Raw genomic sequence first — 17228 nt, 5'->3', positions numbered from 1 at the left:
GTGGTTGCGTGCCCACCCGGCGACTGCCCATTCTGGGTAGTGTTGGGGGGGGGCTCAAAGATAGGCCTAATTGCCCCCCCCCCAGAGTTCCCTGCGAGTCTTACCTGACCCCGACTGTTGGGTATTATACGGACCTGCCAAGCCTAATAATTATCAATGATACCAGTTATAGTCTTCTACTTCATAATGGAAACGAGCAGCTACATAGCAGCTACATAGCAGCCTACAATAAGAGACAATTATTTTGCGCTGCAGTTATCTGATCCGTGGTCAGCCAGCATGCCATATTTGAAAATCCACCAACTTTCAGCTTCATCCATGAATTGTGCCGTCAAAATTATTCTGACAGTAGAAATCCCCAGCTCACTTGCAATCCACAGTGAGTGACATGAAATGTAGGTCATCTTTAGATAACTTGATAACTTTATTTAACAGAAAGGTTAGATTAGACAAATGAAATGATGTTTCCATCAAAGGAATGAGTATAACAGATTTTCCTATACGCAATAGTACAACTAAAACAATTTGCTGAAAAACAATGCTGTATGAGATAACAGCATCCTCTTGGTTCTCTGAAAATGCTAAATGTGGTCCATTTACCCACTATTTTCAAGTGCAATTGTGCATACCGTTCTTCAACGAGAAAATAATTTATTATCACAGACCTAGTTATAATTAACTATACAATTGAGGAAAAGTCATCAAACAGGTTCATTGAATGTCTTGTAAACAATTCAAAAAGCACACAGTGGTGGACAGATTTTGAGTGAAACAACTTCAGCTCATGCAGCTGCTTTCTGCCTGTTGTGTTTGGCAAACCACTCATCGCTTTTATCCTCCGCCATTGCCTACAAAAATGAAGAGAAAAGGCAAAGTGAAAATTCATGCTACATTTTCAATGTAGAAAACTGCTGGAGAAATACCAACCTTATTGAGCAAAGCATTTCCATTGGTATCCAGCATGGATAGCTGCCTGAATGCCTCATCTCCCACAAAGCAAATCTCATGTCCGTCCTAGACCAAACATTTCACAATTAACTTTTTATGGAAAGTAAATTCTACATGATTATGTTTCAATTTATGAGTGCAGGGATGCTTGTAGAGAAGCTCAAACACAGAAGCAAACACTCGCCTTAGGCTCTTGCAATAGAATTGGTAAATGTGTAGGTATATCTAACAACAGAAAGACTAAGAAAAGTTGGTGTTAATATCCCAGATTTGTGGTTTAAATGTGGGCAATCCAAGGAAATGTTTTTTATTGTGTTTGGGAATGTAATAAGATAATAATAATAATAATAATAATAATAATAATAAATTTTTATTCTATGTTTACTGCAGGCATGACAAAAGATATAAATAAAGCGTCTTAAAAAAAAGATATGGGGTCCCTTTTATTAACTACACACAAAACATAATTACACCATTAGTTAATCCACTTACTGGATCAGCCAAAATAACCACTTCTACTGTAGCCTTTCCTGGGGTATCCAAGCTGACTAATGGTGTCAGGATTTTCTGATTTTCCTTTTTCATCAAAGCCTCAAGGCCTGGCATCTAAGAAATGAAGTACATCATAATCATCATCATCATTCTTCTTAATTCGTAATTACTTTGTAAGATATTATCTTACCTGCTCTTGTGGACATGAGAATGCGATTCTTCCAAAGGCTGTTCCATGATCGACAGTCTCACTAATATCATGAAGCTCCAACTTGCACTGGATAAAAGAAAACACACACACACACACACACACACACACACACACACACACGCACACGCACACGCACGCACACGCACACACACACACTCAGTATACACACACTCAGAATGCATGTACTAAGCATCATACAGTACATGGTGCCCAATCACTAGTTGTTCCTCTAACCCTATCACATTCTAAAAGAGCACTACGACAGTACTCTTTTCCTATTTTGACTTTTGACTCACCTGACTGTCTGCAAATCCCATCAGCACTGTTTTCTTGTCATCATTCTTATCGATTACCATCATTCCCAAAAGGGAAGCCCAGTAGTGTGTGGATTTCTGAAGATCTGACACTGCGAGACAAACCTTTTGCACTGGATCTGGAAACAGGAGAACAGAGAGAGCAAGTTCAACAAAACAATCAGAATAGAAATTCTGACATTTTATTTAGCAGATGCTCTCTTCCAGCGCACAAAGTGTAAAATCAGAGGAACAGCATGAACTCTAGTAATCTAATAACAGGGTAGTGGTCAAGTATACAGAGTGCCAATTAAATGCTACAAAGTAACTAGGATAGCAGGTGTCAAACCTAGTATTTATCTATAACATACCAGTTACTTAGCTTATGTGGACAAGCAAACAGCATACATCTATCTAAATAGCATACTGTACTTAGCATCAGTAAAGAAGTAACCAACATACATCTGGACAACATAAGTAGCATATACCTAAACAGGCAATAAGTTAAATTATATATAATAATAATAAATTAATAATAATTGAAGAGGTGAGTTTTAAGACTGTGCTGGAACATGGGGAGTGAGTCTTCATTGTATTCATTATATCATTAAGTAAGAATAAGTGAATAATCTATTGTGTCCAAACAGCACAAATCAGAATGGAGACATGAAAGAATTACAGTATTGTAACATCTTAAACTGGGGCATATTCTGCAAACTGGGTCAAGGACAGTGTCACCCTTTTAAAGGAGAAATCCGGACATTTTAAGTGTTATCTTTGATGTGTCGTTACTCACTCACCGAGGTAGGAAGTGGCGTAGCCCTAGAATGTCTGTGATCTTACATACATTTCAAGTATTCCAAATACACAGTCATAGATCTCTCTCGGTCCCCCACTGTGTAGTGCCCATCTGCGCGGCCATAAAAGTGCTCTAAACTCCGTCTGTACTCACCCAATAATTAATTCCTAAGACGTGGAGTCATATTTTGTCCTCTAGTTTCATATCCATGTGAAAGTTCTGCCAGAAAACGTGTGTTTAGTCAAATATCTCCACTTATTCACGAGCTGCACACGGACGAGTTCTGTGCGACGCGAGGGGCCAGGAATGATTGCAGCACTGAATATACGTAACTTCCTTAAGGACGCACAAATGTTTGGGACACACAATTGGCAGGTGATGATTCATTACCCCGCAGCAATCACAAGCACCTGTCAATTGTGTGTCCCAAACATTTGTGCGTCCTTAAGGAAGTTACGTATATTCAGTGCTGCAATCATTCCTGGCCCCTCGCGTCGCACAGAACTCGTCCGTGTGCAGCTCGTGAATAAGTGGAGATATTTGACTAAACACACGTTTTCTGGCAGAACTTTCACATGGATATGAAACTAGAGGACAAAATATGACTCCACGTCTTAGGAATTAATTATTGGGTGAGTACAGACGGAGTTTAGAGCACTTTTATGGCCGCGCAGATGGGCACTACACAGTGGGGGACCGAGAGAGATCTATGACTGTGTATTTGGAATACTTGAAATGTATGTAAGATCACAGACATTCTAGGGCTAGAAGTGGCGTTGAGTTTTTCCAGCGATTCCCCTGTCTGTGAGTCTGGTCGACCCCCACCATTGGCATAGTGGGAGGCGCGTGGCTAAGTGAAAATCGCCTAATTCGCACACTGCGCTCCTCGGGAAATCTCGCGAGACGAGAGATTTCACGCGAGAGGAAAACATTCACGTCGCTGACCATGAACGCCAGCTCGTGAGTGATAAACAGTGCGTGTGAAAGTATCAGGAGACACCATGAGGAGGATTTGTGGGAAAAAAAAGAAGTTTGGAGCTGTAGAATTAGGCGATTTTCACTTAGCCACGCGCTTCCCACTATGCCAATGGTGGGGGTCGACCAGACTCACAGACAGGGGAATCGCTGGAAAAACTCAACGCCACTTCCTACCTCGGTGAGTGAGTAACGACACATCAAAGATAACACTTAAAATGTCCGGATTTCTCCTTTAAGGCACATAAGTCTTGATTGCTCAATAGGTAGTGTAGCAATCTCAGTAATGCTGTAATCTGGATATTGCTGATTGCTGATGTTGAGTCTCTGACACTCTCTTATTCAGTTTATGTCATAGCATAAATTGCCTAAGACTCACCATTAGGAGGCTGTTCTTTGTCGACCAGATAGAAGCGATATCCTCCCGGTGCTTCAGTCAGATAGAGCCCTTCTCCTACTTCAGTGAGAGGCCAACCTAATTTCTTAGCATTGCTTACAGCTTGACTTGATTGTAAAGTAAGCCCCTGAAATAAAAAAATGTCAGATCCCTTTTGAAGATGACTTGGACAACATTCTGCATACCACTGGTGTCTTGTGTATTGTAACATTACATTTCTTGAATAAATACCCACCATGAAATCATTGCCAAGACGATATTCTCCCACTCCATAATTGTATGTCAGTTCAGCAACAAAATGGTCATCCTCAGCCCCGAAACCAACCATAGTCTTACTCCATCTTCCATCATAAGGACTGCATGGATAGTTACAGACAACACAAAATAAGTATTTTAATATTCCAGACAGTATAGTAACTACTGTGTATCAACAAAAGGGTAAAGTTCAATTAGTTCAATTGTGTAACTGTTACAGTGATCATAGCTAGTTTACCCATTACAGGCTGCTTTGCATCCTTCTTCAAACTCCTCATGGCGTAAAATCTGAAATGGTTTATTAAGGGGCAATAAAGACAATTCATAATTCATACTGTCCAACACATAATTCATTAGTAGGCAGGCTACAGTATCATGCAACAATGCACCTGCAAATCTTGTAGGCTATGAAAACATTCATAACAATAAACAATTTGGCGTTTCGCAACGTATGAGTGTGAGTAATAGGCTAACCATCAATGAGACATATGCCATATGCATCTACATTATAACTCATAGGATGGGTTAATGTTAATGTGTCCACTTGGGACTTTTACCTTCATGCCAAGTACATCTCGGTAAAAGGTGGCTGTTTTGCTTCTGTCGCCAACTTTAAAAACGAAATGCAATGCTCTTCTCACAGCCATAGTTCACAACTATGATTCCGCTCACTGTCACAGGTTCATCGACATATGTGACCTAAGGAATTGTGTGACTCCAGAGGGCGCTGACTGTTCCGCAATTTCGGTAGAGGAAAGAGCACATCAAGACAAGTTCACACTTGCTCTGATGTGGGAAGACAAACCGAACCGAGTCATTTCTACTTGGAATGGCACAATTAATCAAAATCTAACAGGCATTATGTTTTGAACATTGACAATTAGATGTGTAATAATAAAGTGAGTTATTCTGTGCTGCTTGCTCTTTGCACCAGACGTGGTGCAATAATTCTGAACAATTTATCAGAATAATGGTGGCAATTATGAATGAATGAATGAATGAATAAACAAATAAATAACCAACGATAAACTGGGTTCAACTTAACCAACAACTGCAACATCTGACTCTTCTGATGGCAGTGAACATGAATTTGCAGAGAATTGCAAACATCTGGAGTCACAGAACTCGACAGGTCACTGATTTCTGCGCGACACGGGCAGAAACGTACGATTGAGCATCCAGAAGATCGATTTATCTGCAATCATCACCACTCAGTTTACTGCAGTTATTTGTTTTCAGTCAGCAAAACTTTTGACTGTACTAGTCAATACCTAATTCTGTTCAGACAGCTACAATTGTGGACTGATATAATTATTAGTCATCATAACTAATTTGCCTAATTTATCATATTAACATTAGTTAAACGAACATTGCACATTCAGTACAGTGGGGGCGGTATAGTACATGTTAGGCAGCACGAGTGCAGCTTCCAAATAAGAAGAAGACGAGAGAGGTCAAAAAAATAAAAAATAAATAAACGTAAAGATGGCGGCTTACATGAAGAGCATGCTTACCGTCCTCTCATTAGAACGACATGTATTGCTGAAGATAGGGAGCAATCACGCTGTGGAATCAAAAAGGTACGTGCGTGGTTTGAGAAGGAAACCTGTGAACATACTGTTTCCTGACAGCAAGAAAGATCAACTCCAACCGCAGACAGTTGTACACAGCAGCATCAAGGAGGTCAAGAAGAATGCTGATCAAAGTGTCTTCACCCACACCCAGTCACGGAGAAGTGGCAACAATGTCTCCACTGGGACACAGAGAAGTGGCAACAATGTCTCCACTGGGACACAGAGAAGTGGCAACAATGTCTCCACTGGGACACAGAGAAGTGGCAACAATGTCTCTACTGGGACACAGGAGAGAAGTGGCAACAATGTCTCTACTGGGACACAGGAGAGAAGTGGCAACTATGTCTCCACTGGGACACAGAGAAGTGGCAACAATGACTCTACTGGGACACAGGAGAGAAGTGGTAACAATGTCTCCAGTGGACGTGCTAAAGTAACACAAGTCACCACAAATGACGAAGTCGGAGGACTTGGACTCCGTTTCGAAAGGGCTCTGCCTGGGGATAAGAGGCTGTCGTAAGTCCAACTACTACACAGTAAAACCGTCTGTGTTCATTTAAAGTACCGGTAGTCTCGGCGTGGGGGATCGTGGGGTCTCCCCCACGATAAGACCAAATTCCTCCCACCACTCATCCAATCCAAATTGTTCAGGAAAGCTATTGCACTCATGAGCTTCAGGCAGTACTATTTGTCAACCATTCGGTGTCCTACTAAACGACACAGGGTCAACATTTCTCAATCGATGAGTAGGAGGACCGCTGCAGATGCAGTGCACTAGTTATATCAACATAACTACCATACAGATTGTTTAAAATAACTTGATACTATATATTTACACACACACACACACACACACACACACACACACACACACACACACACACACACACACAGTATATTGCAATTTAGAATATATAAATACAAATTCTGGATTTCAGCTTAAATTTTTAGAATGTGTAGAAATTTAACCAAATATGGTAACCAAAAAAACAATGAATAACAAACGGATCAATTAACACTGATGATTTGACTGTATGTAATCTATATTGAATAAATCTATCAATCATAGTGTTTTCATACTGGGTGCTTAACCTGTCATCTTCAGGAGGGTGGCGACTGTTGCCCGTTCCAGGACATTTCGGGAGCAACAGGGTAAAATCCTGTTGGAGGGAAGACGTTTGATCTGTGACGCCCTTGAGACTGGAGCCAACCCGCAGATGGTGTTCTTCAGCAAAGTGGAACAGCTGTGTGAGCTGCCACTAGATAAGCTGAAGAGGGCCACACTTGTCAAAGTCAAATTTGAAGACATAAAGATCTGGTCTGATCTGGTGGCCCCACAAGGGGTAATAGGTAATATGGCCAACTGTAATTGTATTGTTCACTTTCATGCATTGTATTTTTACTGAGCTCCATTCCAAAGCCTTTCTTCTTCTTTTAGCCATATTTTCTCGTCCAGACCCTTCACGGCTGAAATTCCCTTTGACAAGCCATTCGGTACCCTTGTCCCTGATATGTGACAACATCAGAGACCCAGGCAACCTAGGGACAATTCTGCGATGTGCTGCAGCTGCTGGGTGCCAGGATGTCCTGCTCACCAAGGGTAGGCTAAGTAAAACAACCGGTTCAAATGTGAAATCAACAGCTCACCTGATTTGAATACTTATTTACTGAATACTGATTTGCTACTTATGTTAAGGTCTGGATCTAGGCCACAACAAATAAAAGGGAAGACAGAGTTTTAACAAAAAAAATGTGATTTTATTTACAAATATAATACTGATAACACTTGGCCATATTATTTTTCTCTCAGGCTGTGTGGATGCATGGGAACCTAAAGTGCTGCGTGCAGCGATGGGTGCTCATTTCCGAGTTCCCATCTACCCTAGCCTGGACTGGGAAGATGTTGAAAAGCAACTCCCAAAAGCAGTGACTGTCCATGTGGCCGATAACTGCTGTGGACCTGAGAGGGCTACACTAACAGCACATACACAAGCCACCATGTCCAACAAACCGTTGAAGGCAGGGGATTATGGCTGGGTAAGCACCAGCTCTAATTACAAAAACAGGCAGTATGAAGACTATGACTCTGACTCAGATTATGAAGACGTGCTACGTTCATTTCCCAAATTGGACACCATGTTGTACCATGAGGACTGGGCCAAAAGCCCCTCAGCTCTCGTGATTGGTGGCGAGACGAATGGACTGAGCCTGGAAGCAGTTCAGTTAGCTGGGAAAACAGATGGTCAAAGACTATTTATTCCTGTGGTTCCTGAGGTGGATAGTTTGAATGCGGCTATGGCAGCCAGTATCTTGTTGTTTGAGGGCAGGAGACAGCTATTAAATGCAATGGAGAAATCTGTGAAAAAAAGGTCAATCTAAAGACCGCCGACAGTTGTTGTGATCCCTGGAAAAAAAGTGTAATTTCTGCTGTTCAATTTTTCCACACACATAGGCCTACATTAAGGAAATCCTTTCATGCCATATTGAATTAAATGGATTGATTTAATTTCCATTCTGTACTAATGAAACCATGAGTTTTTAAATGAGCAGAACTGGTTGGTTAATATCTTGGCAAAATGATCATACTGTGAAATTTATGACCTTTCCTGTCTGCATATTTGCCACATTATGTCTCTCAAAACTCCTGCCAGTGTGGCTTGGAAGAACCATTATGAATATGGTGTGGGTAAATGCAAGTAACATGAATGGGTATATTGTACTACTTGTGAATGGATGTATAATCTGTCGTACACCCAAATATAGAATAAACAATGCTTGCCACCTTGCATACAGTGTCTTTGTTGTCTTTCGGCCTGGCGAGAGAGTATGTTTTGCCCCCCGTCCGTCCGTGTGTGTCCGTCCTTCTGTCTGTGACCAGCTAATCTCCGCCACCGTTGGCCCTGTCGCTGTGAAACTGCGCACACACACTCCCTGCATGCCACAGCAGAACCTCTGCCCCACATTTTTCCGATCAGCCTGTCATAGCGCCACCATGAGGCCGACTTTTGCAAAACACATTTTTTGCTATTACTCCTACAGATTTTGTCCAAAAAACACGCAAATCGGTACACAGTATCTCTATAGCCATGTGATCAACACGGATCTGTCTGATTTTCCATATTCCATCCTGATTGGCTAAAATTGGCTTCCAAAGTTTGCAGGATTGGTTCATTTTGAACAAAATGCCTCAAATCATGAACGCAGCATGCGATTTCCGTGAAGTTTTCCACAGAGATTCCCACTTGGCCCAGGAAGAAATGCCACCCTTTTCACATTGGCCTGTTATAGCGCCACAAGCAGGTCTAATTTAGCAAACCACATTTTTGGAACAAAATGCCTCAAATCATGAATGCAGTGTCCGATTGTCATGCAAGGCCTAAGAAGAAATGGCACCCTTTTCACATTGGCCTATTATAGCGCCACCAGGAGGCCACAATAATCTACCTGACCTGGCGGAGACCTGTGCTCCGAGGAGCACTTTTTCTAGTTTTAGTATGTGTCCACTGAATAATCTGTATTAACAATTTGTCCTCAAAATGTAGATGTAATTACTTATGTTACCACATAGAGGTGCTAGAAACCACATTTGTCAAGTTGCATATATTTGGTCTACTGTCCATTGTACAGCTGGATATACAGAAGCCTCTCAAATTAATGGAAAAAGCATGTGGTTGAAAGAAGGGTTTCCATTTCAGCAGCGGTTTAGTTACTTTAAACAATCTGCACAGTAACTAATAAAAAATGCAAAGTTTGCTTTTGTTCTTTTTTTTAAGTGTGGCCGATGCACTTTATTCAAATAATTCTAATCAAAGAATTGAGTCATTGCATGGTATATTTTACACATGAAGAGCTAATCTTACCAATGACGTTTATAATACAGGAATAGGAAATAGCTAGGCAGTGAAACTTTTATGGTTATGGGAAGTAGTGAAGAGACACAACCTGGGCATAATATATGAATTTATACATTCAACACATTTCTCATTTCAAATGGCATCTTTGTGCCTTCAAATTATGCTTGTTTTAAAATATGTAACCTTTACAGAAAATCCTCTTGGCTGTTGAGATGAGAACCATCATAACTGTGCAGAGATGAGATTTTAACACCTACAGTAGTGTATGACAAGGAACAAGATACAAGGTCTTAACATCAGTCATTGATCTATGTTATGATTTTACTTTTGTGCAACTGTCTCATTTATTCATTAACAATGGACCTTAAAAGTTGACAGCCAACCTAACGTTCACACCTTTAACTGCACACATGTGAATTACTACTAAAGGAGTGTTGCAATCATTTTATTATTTTTCAGCATATTTCATAAAACAAAAGTAAAACGGGTCTCACGGATAACAGAAGAGTCACTTGAATATCTAGGTCCATTGGGTAACTCTGGTTTCTTGTAAAATAAAGAAATGCTATGAAGTGGATAAAAAAACAAAATGCTTGACTTGAGGTCAAAAAAGCAAAATCATCTTTATATATATATATTACTGTAGGGGCTATAGTCAATGCAAGGCACCACAGGAGGAGGAGAGGACTCCACAAAAGGACATGTCTTTAAAAAAAAAGTAAAAATGTCAGTAAAAAGTGAGGTGTCTCTCTAACAGTCTGGAAATGCAGGGATATGAGAGAGGTGGGAGACTGAGGGGCTAGCAACAGGAGACCAGTGTCTGATGATGGTGTGGGGTTTAAGTCTCATGAGTAGTGCTACAGGGATGACATCTTTTTGTAGGCAAACTCAGAAGTTACCTCCACCATGGGTTCCCTTCGCCAATATTCAATGGAATTAGTTTGCATTGGGTTTCAATTAAATTAAGAAAATAGGATTTGTAGCAAACAAAGGCGTGTGATATTAACAAGTTTTGCTCAACAAGATAATCTCCCAGAATTTAACCACAGGCAATTAAAGGGATATTTCACTTTCATTTTTTTTTGGTTTTATCATCTACTCAGGCTTTCGTGAGCACCCCAGACAGTTTTTAAGTTGCTCGATTCAGTATTTAGATATTTGATATTAATTTTATCAGACACACCCCGTTCCTATACAAACCAATAGACCAACACGGGAACTACAAATTGCACGCCCACTTTTGAGACAGCGCCGCTACTCGAGGTCCGTGAGAACTATGAACTGCAGCTGCCAATGCATTCCCTATGAGAGGATATGAGAGTTAGCCTACTTTAAAACTATTCCTACATTAACTGGAGACGATTTAAATAAAAATATGTTTCCAAATGTATGGAGTGTCTTTGTCAACATATCTTCTTGTTTTCTTAATAGTTGATGTGTTTCACATTTAATTTGCCACTTTAACGAGTTACCCATAATGTTAACACAGCAGAGGGTAGATGGCAGACAGACAAGTTTTCGCATTTCAGTGACATCACTGTCTTTACGAGCGCAGAGCGCCGACCAGTGGCGTACCCACCCGCCTGTCCTACCCACTGTAGAGGTAGGACAGGCGGTCGCCTGCCCAACTAAGATCTCGCCTCCCCTAGAAACCCCAAACAACCCGGAAATGTCACGCATCCAACAAGCTTTGAACCGAGCAGATTGGACCTTTTGTTCCAGAGATAATGACCAAAACATATTGAAAACGGCCACTTTCGCTGGTTTTCTGGTTATTGAAAACCTCAAGGGATGCGTCCGTGACGTATATACCATGCGACCACTTAAACGTAAGATTTCAGAAGCTAGAACTTTTGACACACTGATGGAGTATATTATAGTATGTTGTGGGTAGTATATCGAGATGACAGATATGGGACATTAAAAAGGATAAATTAAACAAATGGGACAGTTTATTAGAACACAAAAAAAATCGCTACAGCCTCAGTAGTTAACCAGTGAAATTACGGTATTTTACAATGCCTCTCATAGAGATTGCATTGGCAGCTGCAGTTCATCGTTCTAACGGACCTCGAGTAGCGGCGCTGTCTCAAAAGTGGGCGTGAATTTGTAGGCCTTCCGCTTCCGGCCATGTGTCTCTCTTGTAACTTCAAACTCCATTTTAACCATGATGGATTCATCGAAAACAACTGTCCTTGGTTCTGGTGACTCATACTGCCCTCCTAATACGTGAGGGGGCAATTTTTTTCGATAAATTTTTTAATTTATTTTATTTAATTACATTTTTGTATTGTATTTTATTTTTTCCATTTTCCCAAAAAAATATAAAAAATAAATGAAAAAGTAATTGAATGAATTGAATTCAATTACTGAATGAATCGAGCAACTTAAAAACTGTCTGGGGTGTTCACAAAAGCCTGAATAGACGATAAAATGACAAAAAAAATAATTAACGTGAAATATCCCTTATAAGGCATAAGTACATAACTGATTCAAAATTAATGGTTGAGATATAATGGGTGTAATTTATTTATATTTCATAGAAAAACGGCTAAAACCGTATTTTCTTCATGAATCAATATCCCTGTGGTAGAATGGAATCTGGTGAGGGAACCCATTGTGAACTCGCTTCCAAATTTGAGGACTACAACTTGTAGCATTCTATTTAGCACTCTATGCAGCCCTCCCTCTTTAGACGGGCTCTGGTTTGAGCTTTTCAGCTAGGAAGTCGTTGACAAACTGCTCCACCACAACTGGCGTGATCTCCTCGACGTCCCGAACGTACTTGGCACGGGCAGACATGTCCAGGATTGTGAGCAGAGGTGCTGCTTCTGGCAGATTTGTGTAGTCCCGCAGGGAGTCACTCATGTCATCCTATGGTGACAAAAAACAAACAAAAACAAAATAATATAGTTAGTTAAACCTCATACAATGTTAGATTTGGCACAATGCCAGGGTCTACTCTACGCAAACCATAATGCAAAGCAAACACTGGACGCCTACAGAGAAGCCCCCCCCCCCTTTGCAAAACAGTTCAGACTTGCTTTTAGTGAAGAAAATTGGGACAGCAACCGTTAGATGAACTTCGGCACGTTAAGATTAGTACATTCATAAATTCAAAAACCACAAGGCACAATCTCATTAATACACAGTTCTGAAGAAGAATGTAGAAGCCTTTCTTCTCTATCTGCCTGCAGGCAGTGTGCCCAGAGAGCCTGGGCTCCATCATACGCCCCGCTGTGGGGGAAGAGGAACCAGGATATGGCCCAAAAACATCCTTCCCTTCACAGACACAGAACATGCACAATGGCACATGTGGACTGGGGAGAGTAGTGCATATTCGTGTCATGGTAAAATACTGGGACACCCATTTCATCCCTTTAATGTCCTTTGGGTTTTTCGAAAGGATTACAGCCTTGCTTTTTGTCACCTTTTAACAATTTAGGACTACAACCCGTCAATCCCAGTAATCAAAACAAACTACAGAGACATGTTCACACATAGATGCAGTACATACGTACATACTTCATACATCTCAGTACATCAGACAGGGAGGATACAAATGTCAAACCTGCTCAAATGGAAGGGCCATTAATTATAGACAGAAATAGGAGCTGGTGTACTGGGTGATAATTAAAATCTTTTTCAAGTAGCACTTTTGAAAGTAGTGTTTCTGCCATTACAGTACTGTATTACTTTCAGATAAACATCTGTAAGTACTGTAAGTAGGCAGGATTTCAAGTGTTGATTTTTCAGAGGTCACACGTTTCACCATTGTCACGCCTCGTGTCTCTCATCGTCGGAGGCGGTTTCTTGCTTCCTCATGACAGGATGACCTGATTTCCTCTCAGCTAAGCTCTCGGGCTCAAGAGAGACTTTGAAAGATTGAAGATGAATTTCATGTGGGAAAAGAGTAGGGTAAAAATGTAGAACTAGCCAGAACAGGCCAGGGGGTGGCACTGCACCAACTGTTTGGATGTCTCCTTAAAGCGGTTCAGGTTTTGTTTTTTCCACAGTTGTACCGCCATCTGATTTATGCACCAACATGTATTCATAAACATGCACCAACGTGTGTAATAATGAAAAATAAAAATTAAGCAATAAATCCATTTCATTTTTTTATTTAAATTTCATTTCCGGGTAATCCAACTCTCAAGCAAGACCTCCTCTCACGTCCTGTTGTGAAGTGATTCCTGCATGGTGATATTGAAATATGCAGCTGTTCTTCCTATCCTATATTTAGATTAAACCACACAATCACCTCTCAGATCTCTCAGAACATTGCTTGACAGTACTGCTCCCTAAAGATTTGGGCAACATAAAGTTGGGAATCAACCTACGTAGCAAAAACATTTTAATAGAGGAAACATACTCTGGCATTTCCACTTCTGAATCTGTCCCATTTAATTACATTGTACGATCTACACAATCGTCCTCAGACGAGCCCTCCATTGGTGTCTCCGGTCATCTCGATTCTCCATACATCTGGCCAGCTCGTTTGTGCAATGAACCAAATATAATATCCAATATGAACTTTAATTATTACAATTTTAATTATACTTTTATGGATTGGATATGGATAGATTTTCACCAGACAAACGCATACAGCCTTTAACAATTTAAGACCTATATATACTTTGTTGTACGACGAAGAGTGAAAATAGCTCATCTACAAGCTGCACCGCATTGCTTGTAGATCTGCTATTTTTTCCCTTGAACATTTTTACATTTTCAATTTGCTTTAAAGATTTTGCAAATTGATGCACATCTTCAGCTATAATGACATGCCCAAAATGAGGACGCCAGGTTGAAAGTGGTAAAACAAAATCCTTCACCTGGGCATAACAGGGGGAAAGGAACTACAAAAAAAAGGAGAAATTCCACAATCTATCACCGAGGCTCTTTCCAGGCTCTCAGATATGAGAAGATGTAATCTCTGCATCTGTCTTCTCCTCTGTTGGAAGTCATGCATCTTATTTTGTGTGGCTGCTATATGCTTGTGTAAACTGCTCATGAGGTGCACTGGCTACATTCATTCCAAAGGCCCCCGCCCTCTCCCAGCCTGGCTTGGAACAAAAAGACAAAGGGCCTTGCTGCTGTAGCCTGCAGTCACAGCTGTGATAAGGCTTGGCCTCTGTTTACCGTGTGGGACCTGCTATGCCATGTCAGGGTTATTCTGCCTATCTTAGCACCATGGCATTTCATAGAATACAGCCATCTGATAAGGTCTGCAGTGATAATGATAACAAAGCCCCCATTGGCCAGGGGGCTAGAGTAGCATCCATTTCATTGGGCCAGCCAGCGTGTCTGAAGGCATTTTCATCGTTGTGAAATCCAACAATGTGATTGGCTGAGCACTGATGATAGGTTGGACCTATCAGCCTGTCTCACAGTAGACTTGAGCCTAATTATTTGTCTGTAGTAGTACAACGGTGGCACTTAGTACTGAGAAACTGAGAATGTTGCAATGCGACTTATTCTAGGTAAGCCACATTGTTGTGCGATGGAGTATAAATTAAGCGGTTTGACTAGAAAGCCTTAAAATTACTGTCTGATGAAGGATACAATAAACAGTAAACTATAGATCTACAGTGAAGACGATGTATTGAATTAAGCGGTCAAACTGGCATCGTTCAGTATGTGGCTCTCCATGATGAGTTCATGTCTCCCTTATATTTTATGTTTGTCATCACCGTGATATACAACTATAGTTAGAGTCAAGAATTGGCCCAGTTCAGTTGGGCTCCACTGCAACATGACAGCGTGTCGCGGGTTTGATTCCCGATCCCGAGGACCTTTGCTGCGTGTCACTCCCCGTCTCTCTCTACCCATTTCCTGTCTGTATACTGTATACTATCAATAACGGCCGAAAAAGCAAAATAAATATCTTAAAAAAATGATCAGTTATTGTGAAACAGAAATGAGCATATATTCAACAAATCCATCCAACATCCAGTGTGTCCATCTTACACACATTGACTGTACCACAATTGTACCTTGATTTGTACAAATAAAAGTACGATTTCTCTTTTAACCCACAATGTATGAAACATAAATAACTGCTGGCAAGGCCAGCATGTCTGGCTCACAGAGCTGCGTGTGTGTATGCAACCTTTGCCCCTCAGGGTCAAAGGTATCATTCTAGTTCTATTATTGTTGGACGAGACTCCTTGGTAACAGGCATCATGGCCACAAATCAGCTCAGTTCATATGTGAATGGATAAGATGAGAAACCTTTTTGTGTGCAGGAGTCAACATTCTAACCGCAGGGAATAATGACTAACAGCCTTCTCCCCATGTTGTTTTGTATCGATAAATCAGTCTACGACCGTGTACGCTGTCAGGTTTTCTGAATTTGACGGGCAACATTTCAAGCAAAGTAATGAGATCCTCTGTCTTCTCCTCGGGCCAGGCTCCCCCGCAGAGGGTGCCAACATACCGCTGTCTCATGGACACAGTAAACCCAGCAGCTGGCCAGGGTGCATGTGAACACCAGGCCTCGCCCAGGCCACGGTCCAGAAGGCTGTAGCGTCAGTCTTTGATGGGGAGAACCCAAGGCCTGTGGCGGGAAAGAATATCTGACAGCGAGCCCGGTCTTAAAAATAAGTGATTTCAAAGACGGTTGACCCACATGACAGGGAATTACACCTGGGCTATGTAAAACAAATCCTGCCTTTACCACATGTGGTAGAAGGGATCCACAGCACTACTGACCTTTCAGCTCAATGTGTTTTCGAGGCATTTACAAGTGTGGTATGCCTATTTGTTATTTGCCGTGGAGAAATCAACATTCGAAAAAATGCGTATTAAAAAACGAGTGTAACGGCTTTGTCTCAACTGCTGTTTGTCCATCTGGCGGGGGATTATACTCGGTCTGGCTACAGCGGTGACATTTCAAGGCTGACATCAGAGTATATCCATCAGAGTGGAACGGCTTTGGGACTGCCATGCGCAGGGTCAGACAGTTAGCACATGTGTAAAACCCCCATGGCCTGAAACCTAAGCCTGGCTTTTGCGTGTGACATGAGAAACCAGCACTGTCCTCCCCAATGCACCAGGCAAAGAGAATGGGGGAGAGGGGAAGCTTGAGGGTGGGGAGTGGGCAGGAGTGGTAATCTGTCAATTATGGCTGCTGTTGCAGCTAACTCCACTGGCTCTGGAAAGGTCGACGAGAAGAAACACAAGATAGAAAGAGTTATGAAAACTCCACGTTCCCGCCAATGGTTGACAGAGGAAGATTAAGGAAAAGATGGGAGATTTGGAGTTTGGTGCAAGGGCGCACAGAGGAAGTCTAGTACTGGCAACCTCTGGCTCTTCTTATCATGAGACTGGCCCCCTGCTGAATTCTGGGTAATAGGCTGTACAGTATCAAGTGCCTCACTTGCAAGTTTTAAGAGGTTCAAAAAGGGGCCCTGCTAAGTTTATAATTT

At 41.4% G+C, this 17228-nt stretch overlaps 3 protein-coding genes across 4 annotated transcripts in view; 1 reads left to right on the top strand and 2 right to left on the bottom strand.

Moving 5' to 3' along the window:
- Window positions 1-400: 400 nt before the first annotated feature.
- Window positions 401-5058, bottom strand: glod4 (glyoxalase domain containing 4). Of its 2 annotated transcripts, XR_013933138.1 has the most exons (10): window positions 4928-5058; window positions 4609-4658; window positions 4351-4471; window positions 4098-4242; window positions 1948-2084; window positions 1631-1717; window positions 1441-1554; window positions 928-1014; window positions 674-848; window positions 401-636 (listed from the first exon to the last, which is right to left on the bottom strand). XR_013933138.1 is itself a non-coding variant. In XM_080428091.1 (9 exons), the coding sequence occupies exons 1-9, from the start codon at window positions 5015-5017 to the stop codon at window positions 783-785; spliced, it is 897 nt and encodes a 298-aa protein (XP_080284217.1). In that variant the 5' UTR covers window positions 5018-5058; the 3' UTR covers window positions 401-782. The 2 variants fall into 2 exon arrangements, 1 of the variants encoding a protein (XP_080284217.1); XM_080428091.1 differs by having other exon boundaries at window positions 401-848.
- An 804-nt stretch (window positions 5059-5862) lies between these two features.
- mrm3a (mitochondrial rRNA methyltransferase 3a) lies at window positions 5863-8730 on the top strand. Its single transcript, XM_080428752.1, has 4 exons — window positions 5863-6460; window positions 7050-7294; window positions 7383-7544; window positions 7755-8730. Exons 1-4 carry the CDS (start codon window positions 5868-5870, stop codon window positions 8321-8323), a joined length of 1569 nt encoding a protein of 522 aa, XP_080284878.1. The 5' UTR covers window positions 5863-5867; the 3' UTR covers window positions 8324-8730.
- Window positions 8731-9726: 996 nt separating this feature from the next.
- nxn (nucleoredoxin) overlaps window positions 9727-17228 on the bottom strand; it is a 67201-nt gene continuing 59699 nt past the window's right edge. The window contains exon 8 of the mRNA XM_080428775.1: window positions 9727-12672. Within this exon, the coding sequence (XP_080284901.1) occupies window positions 12490-12672 (183 nt within the window). The 3' untranslated portion in view covers window positions 9727-12489. The remainder of the gene's footprint in view (window positions 12673-17228) is intronic.

Source organism: Gymnoscopelus braueri (assembly GCF_963280865.1).
Source record: "Gymnoscopelus braueri genome assembly, chromosome: 5".
NCBI classification, from domain to species: Eukaryota; Metazoa; Chordata; class Actinopteri; order Myctophiformes; family Myctophidae; genus Gymnoscopelus; species Gymnoscopelus braueri.
This window is presented reverse-complemented; position numbering and strand designations above follow the sequence as displayed.

What these genes read in the sequence shown, in the direction of transcription:
- mrm3a (XM_080428752.1), top strand. Translation starts at nt 5,868, where the DNA reads ATGAAGAGCATGCTTACCGTCCTCTCATTAGAACGACATGTATTGCTG. An exon ending in GGCCCCACAAGGGGTAATAG is followed by an intron (nt 7,295 to 7,382) that starts GTAATATGGCCA and finishes TTCTTCTTTTAG; the next exon opens with CCATATTTTCTCGTCCAGAC. An exon ending in GGATGTCCTGCTCACCAAGG is followed by an intron (nt 7,545 to 7,754) that starts GTAGGCTAAGTA and finishes TTTTTCTCTCAG; the next exon opens with GCTGTGTGGATGCATGGGAA.
- glod4 (XM_080428091.1), bottom strand. Translation starts at nt 5,017, where the DNA reads ATGGCTGTGAGAAGAGCATTGCATTTCGTTTTTAAAGTTGGCGACAGA. An exon ending in GAGATGTACTTGGCATGAAG is followed by an intron (nt 4,659 to 4,927) that starts GTAAAAGTCCCA and finishes AAACCATTTCAG; the next exon opens with ATTTTACGCCATGAGGAGTT. An exon ending in GTCTTGGCAATGATTTCATG is followed by an intron (nt 4,243 to 4,350) that starts GTGGGTATTTAT and finishes TTTTTATTTCAG; the next exon opens with GGGCTTACTTTACAATCAAG.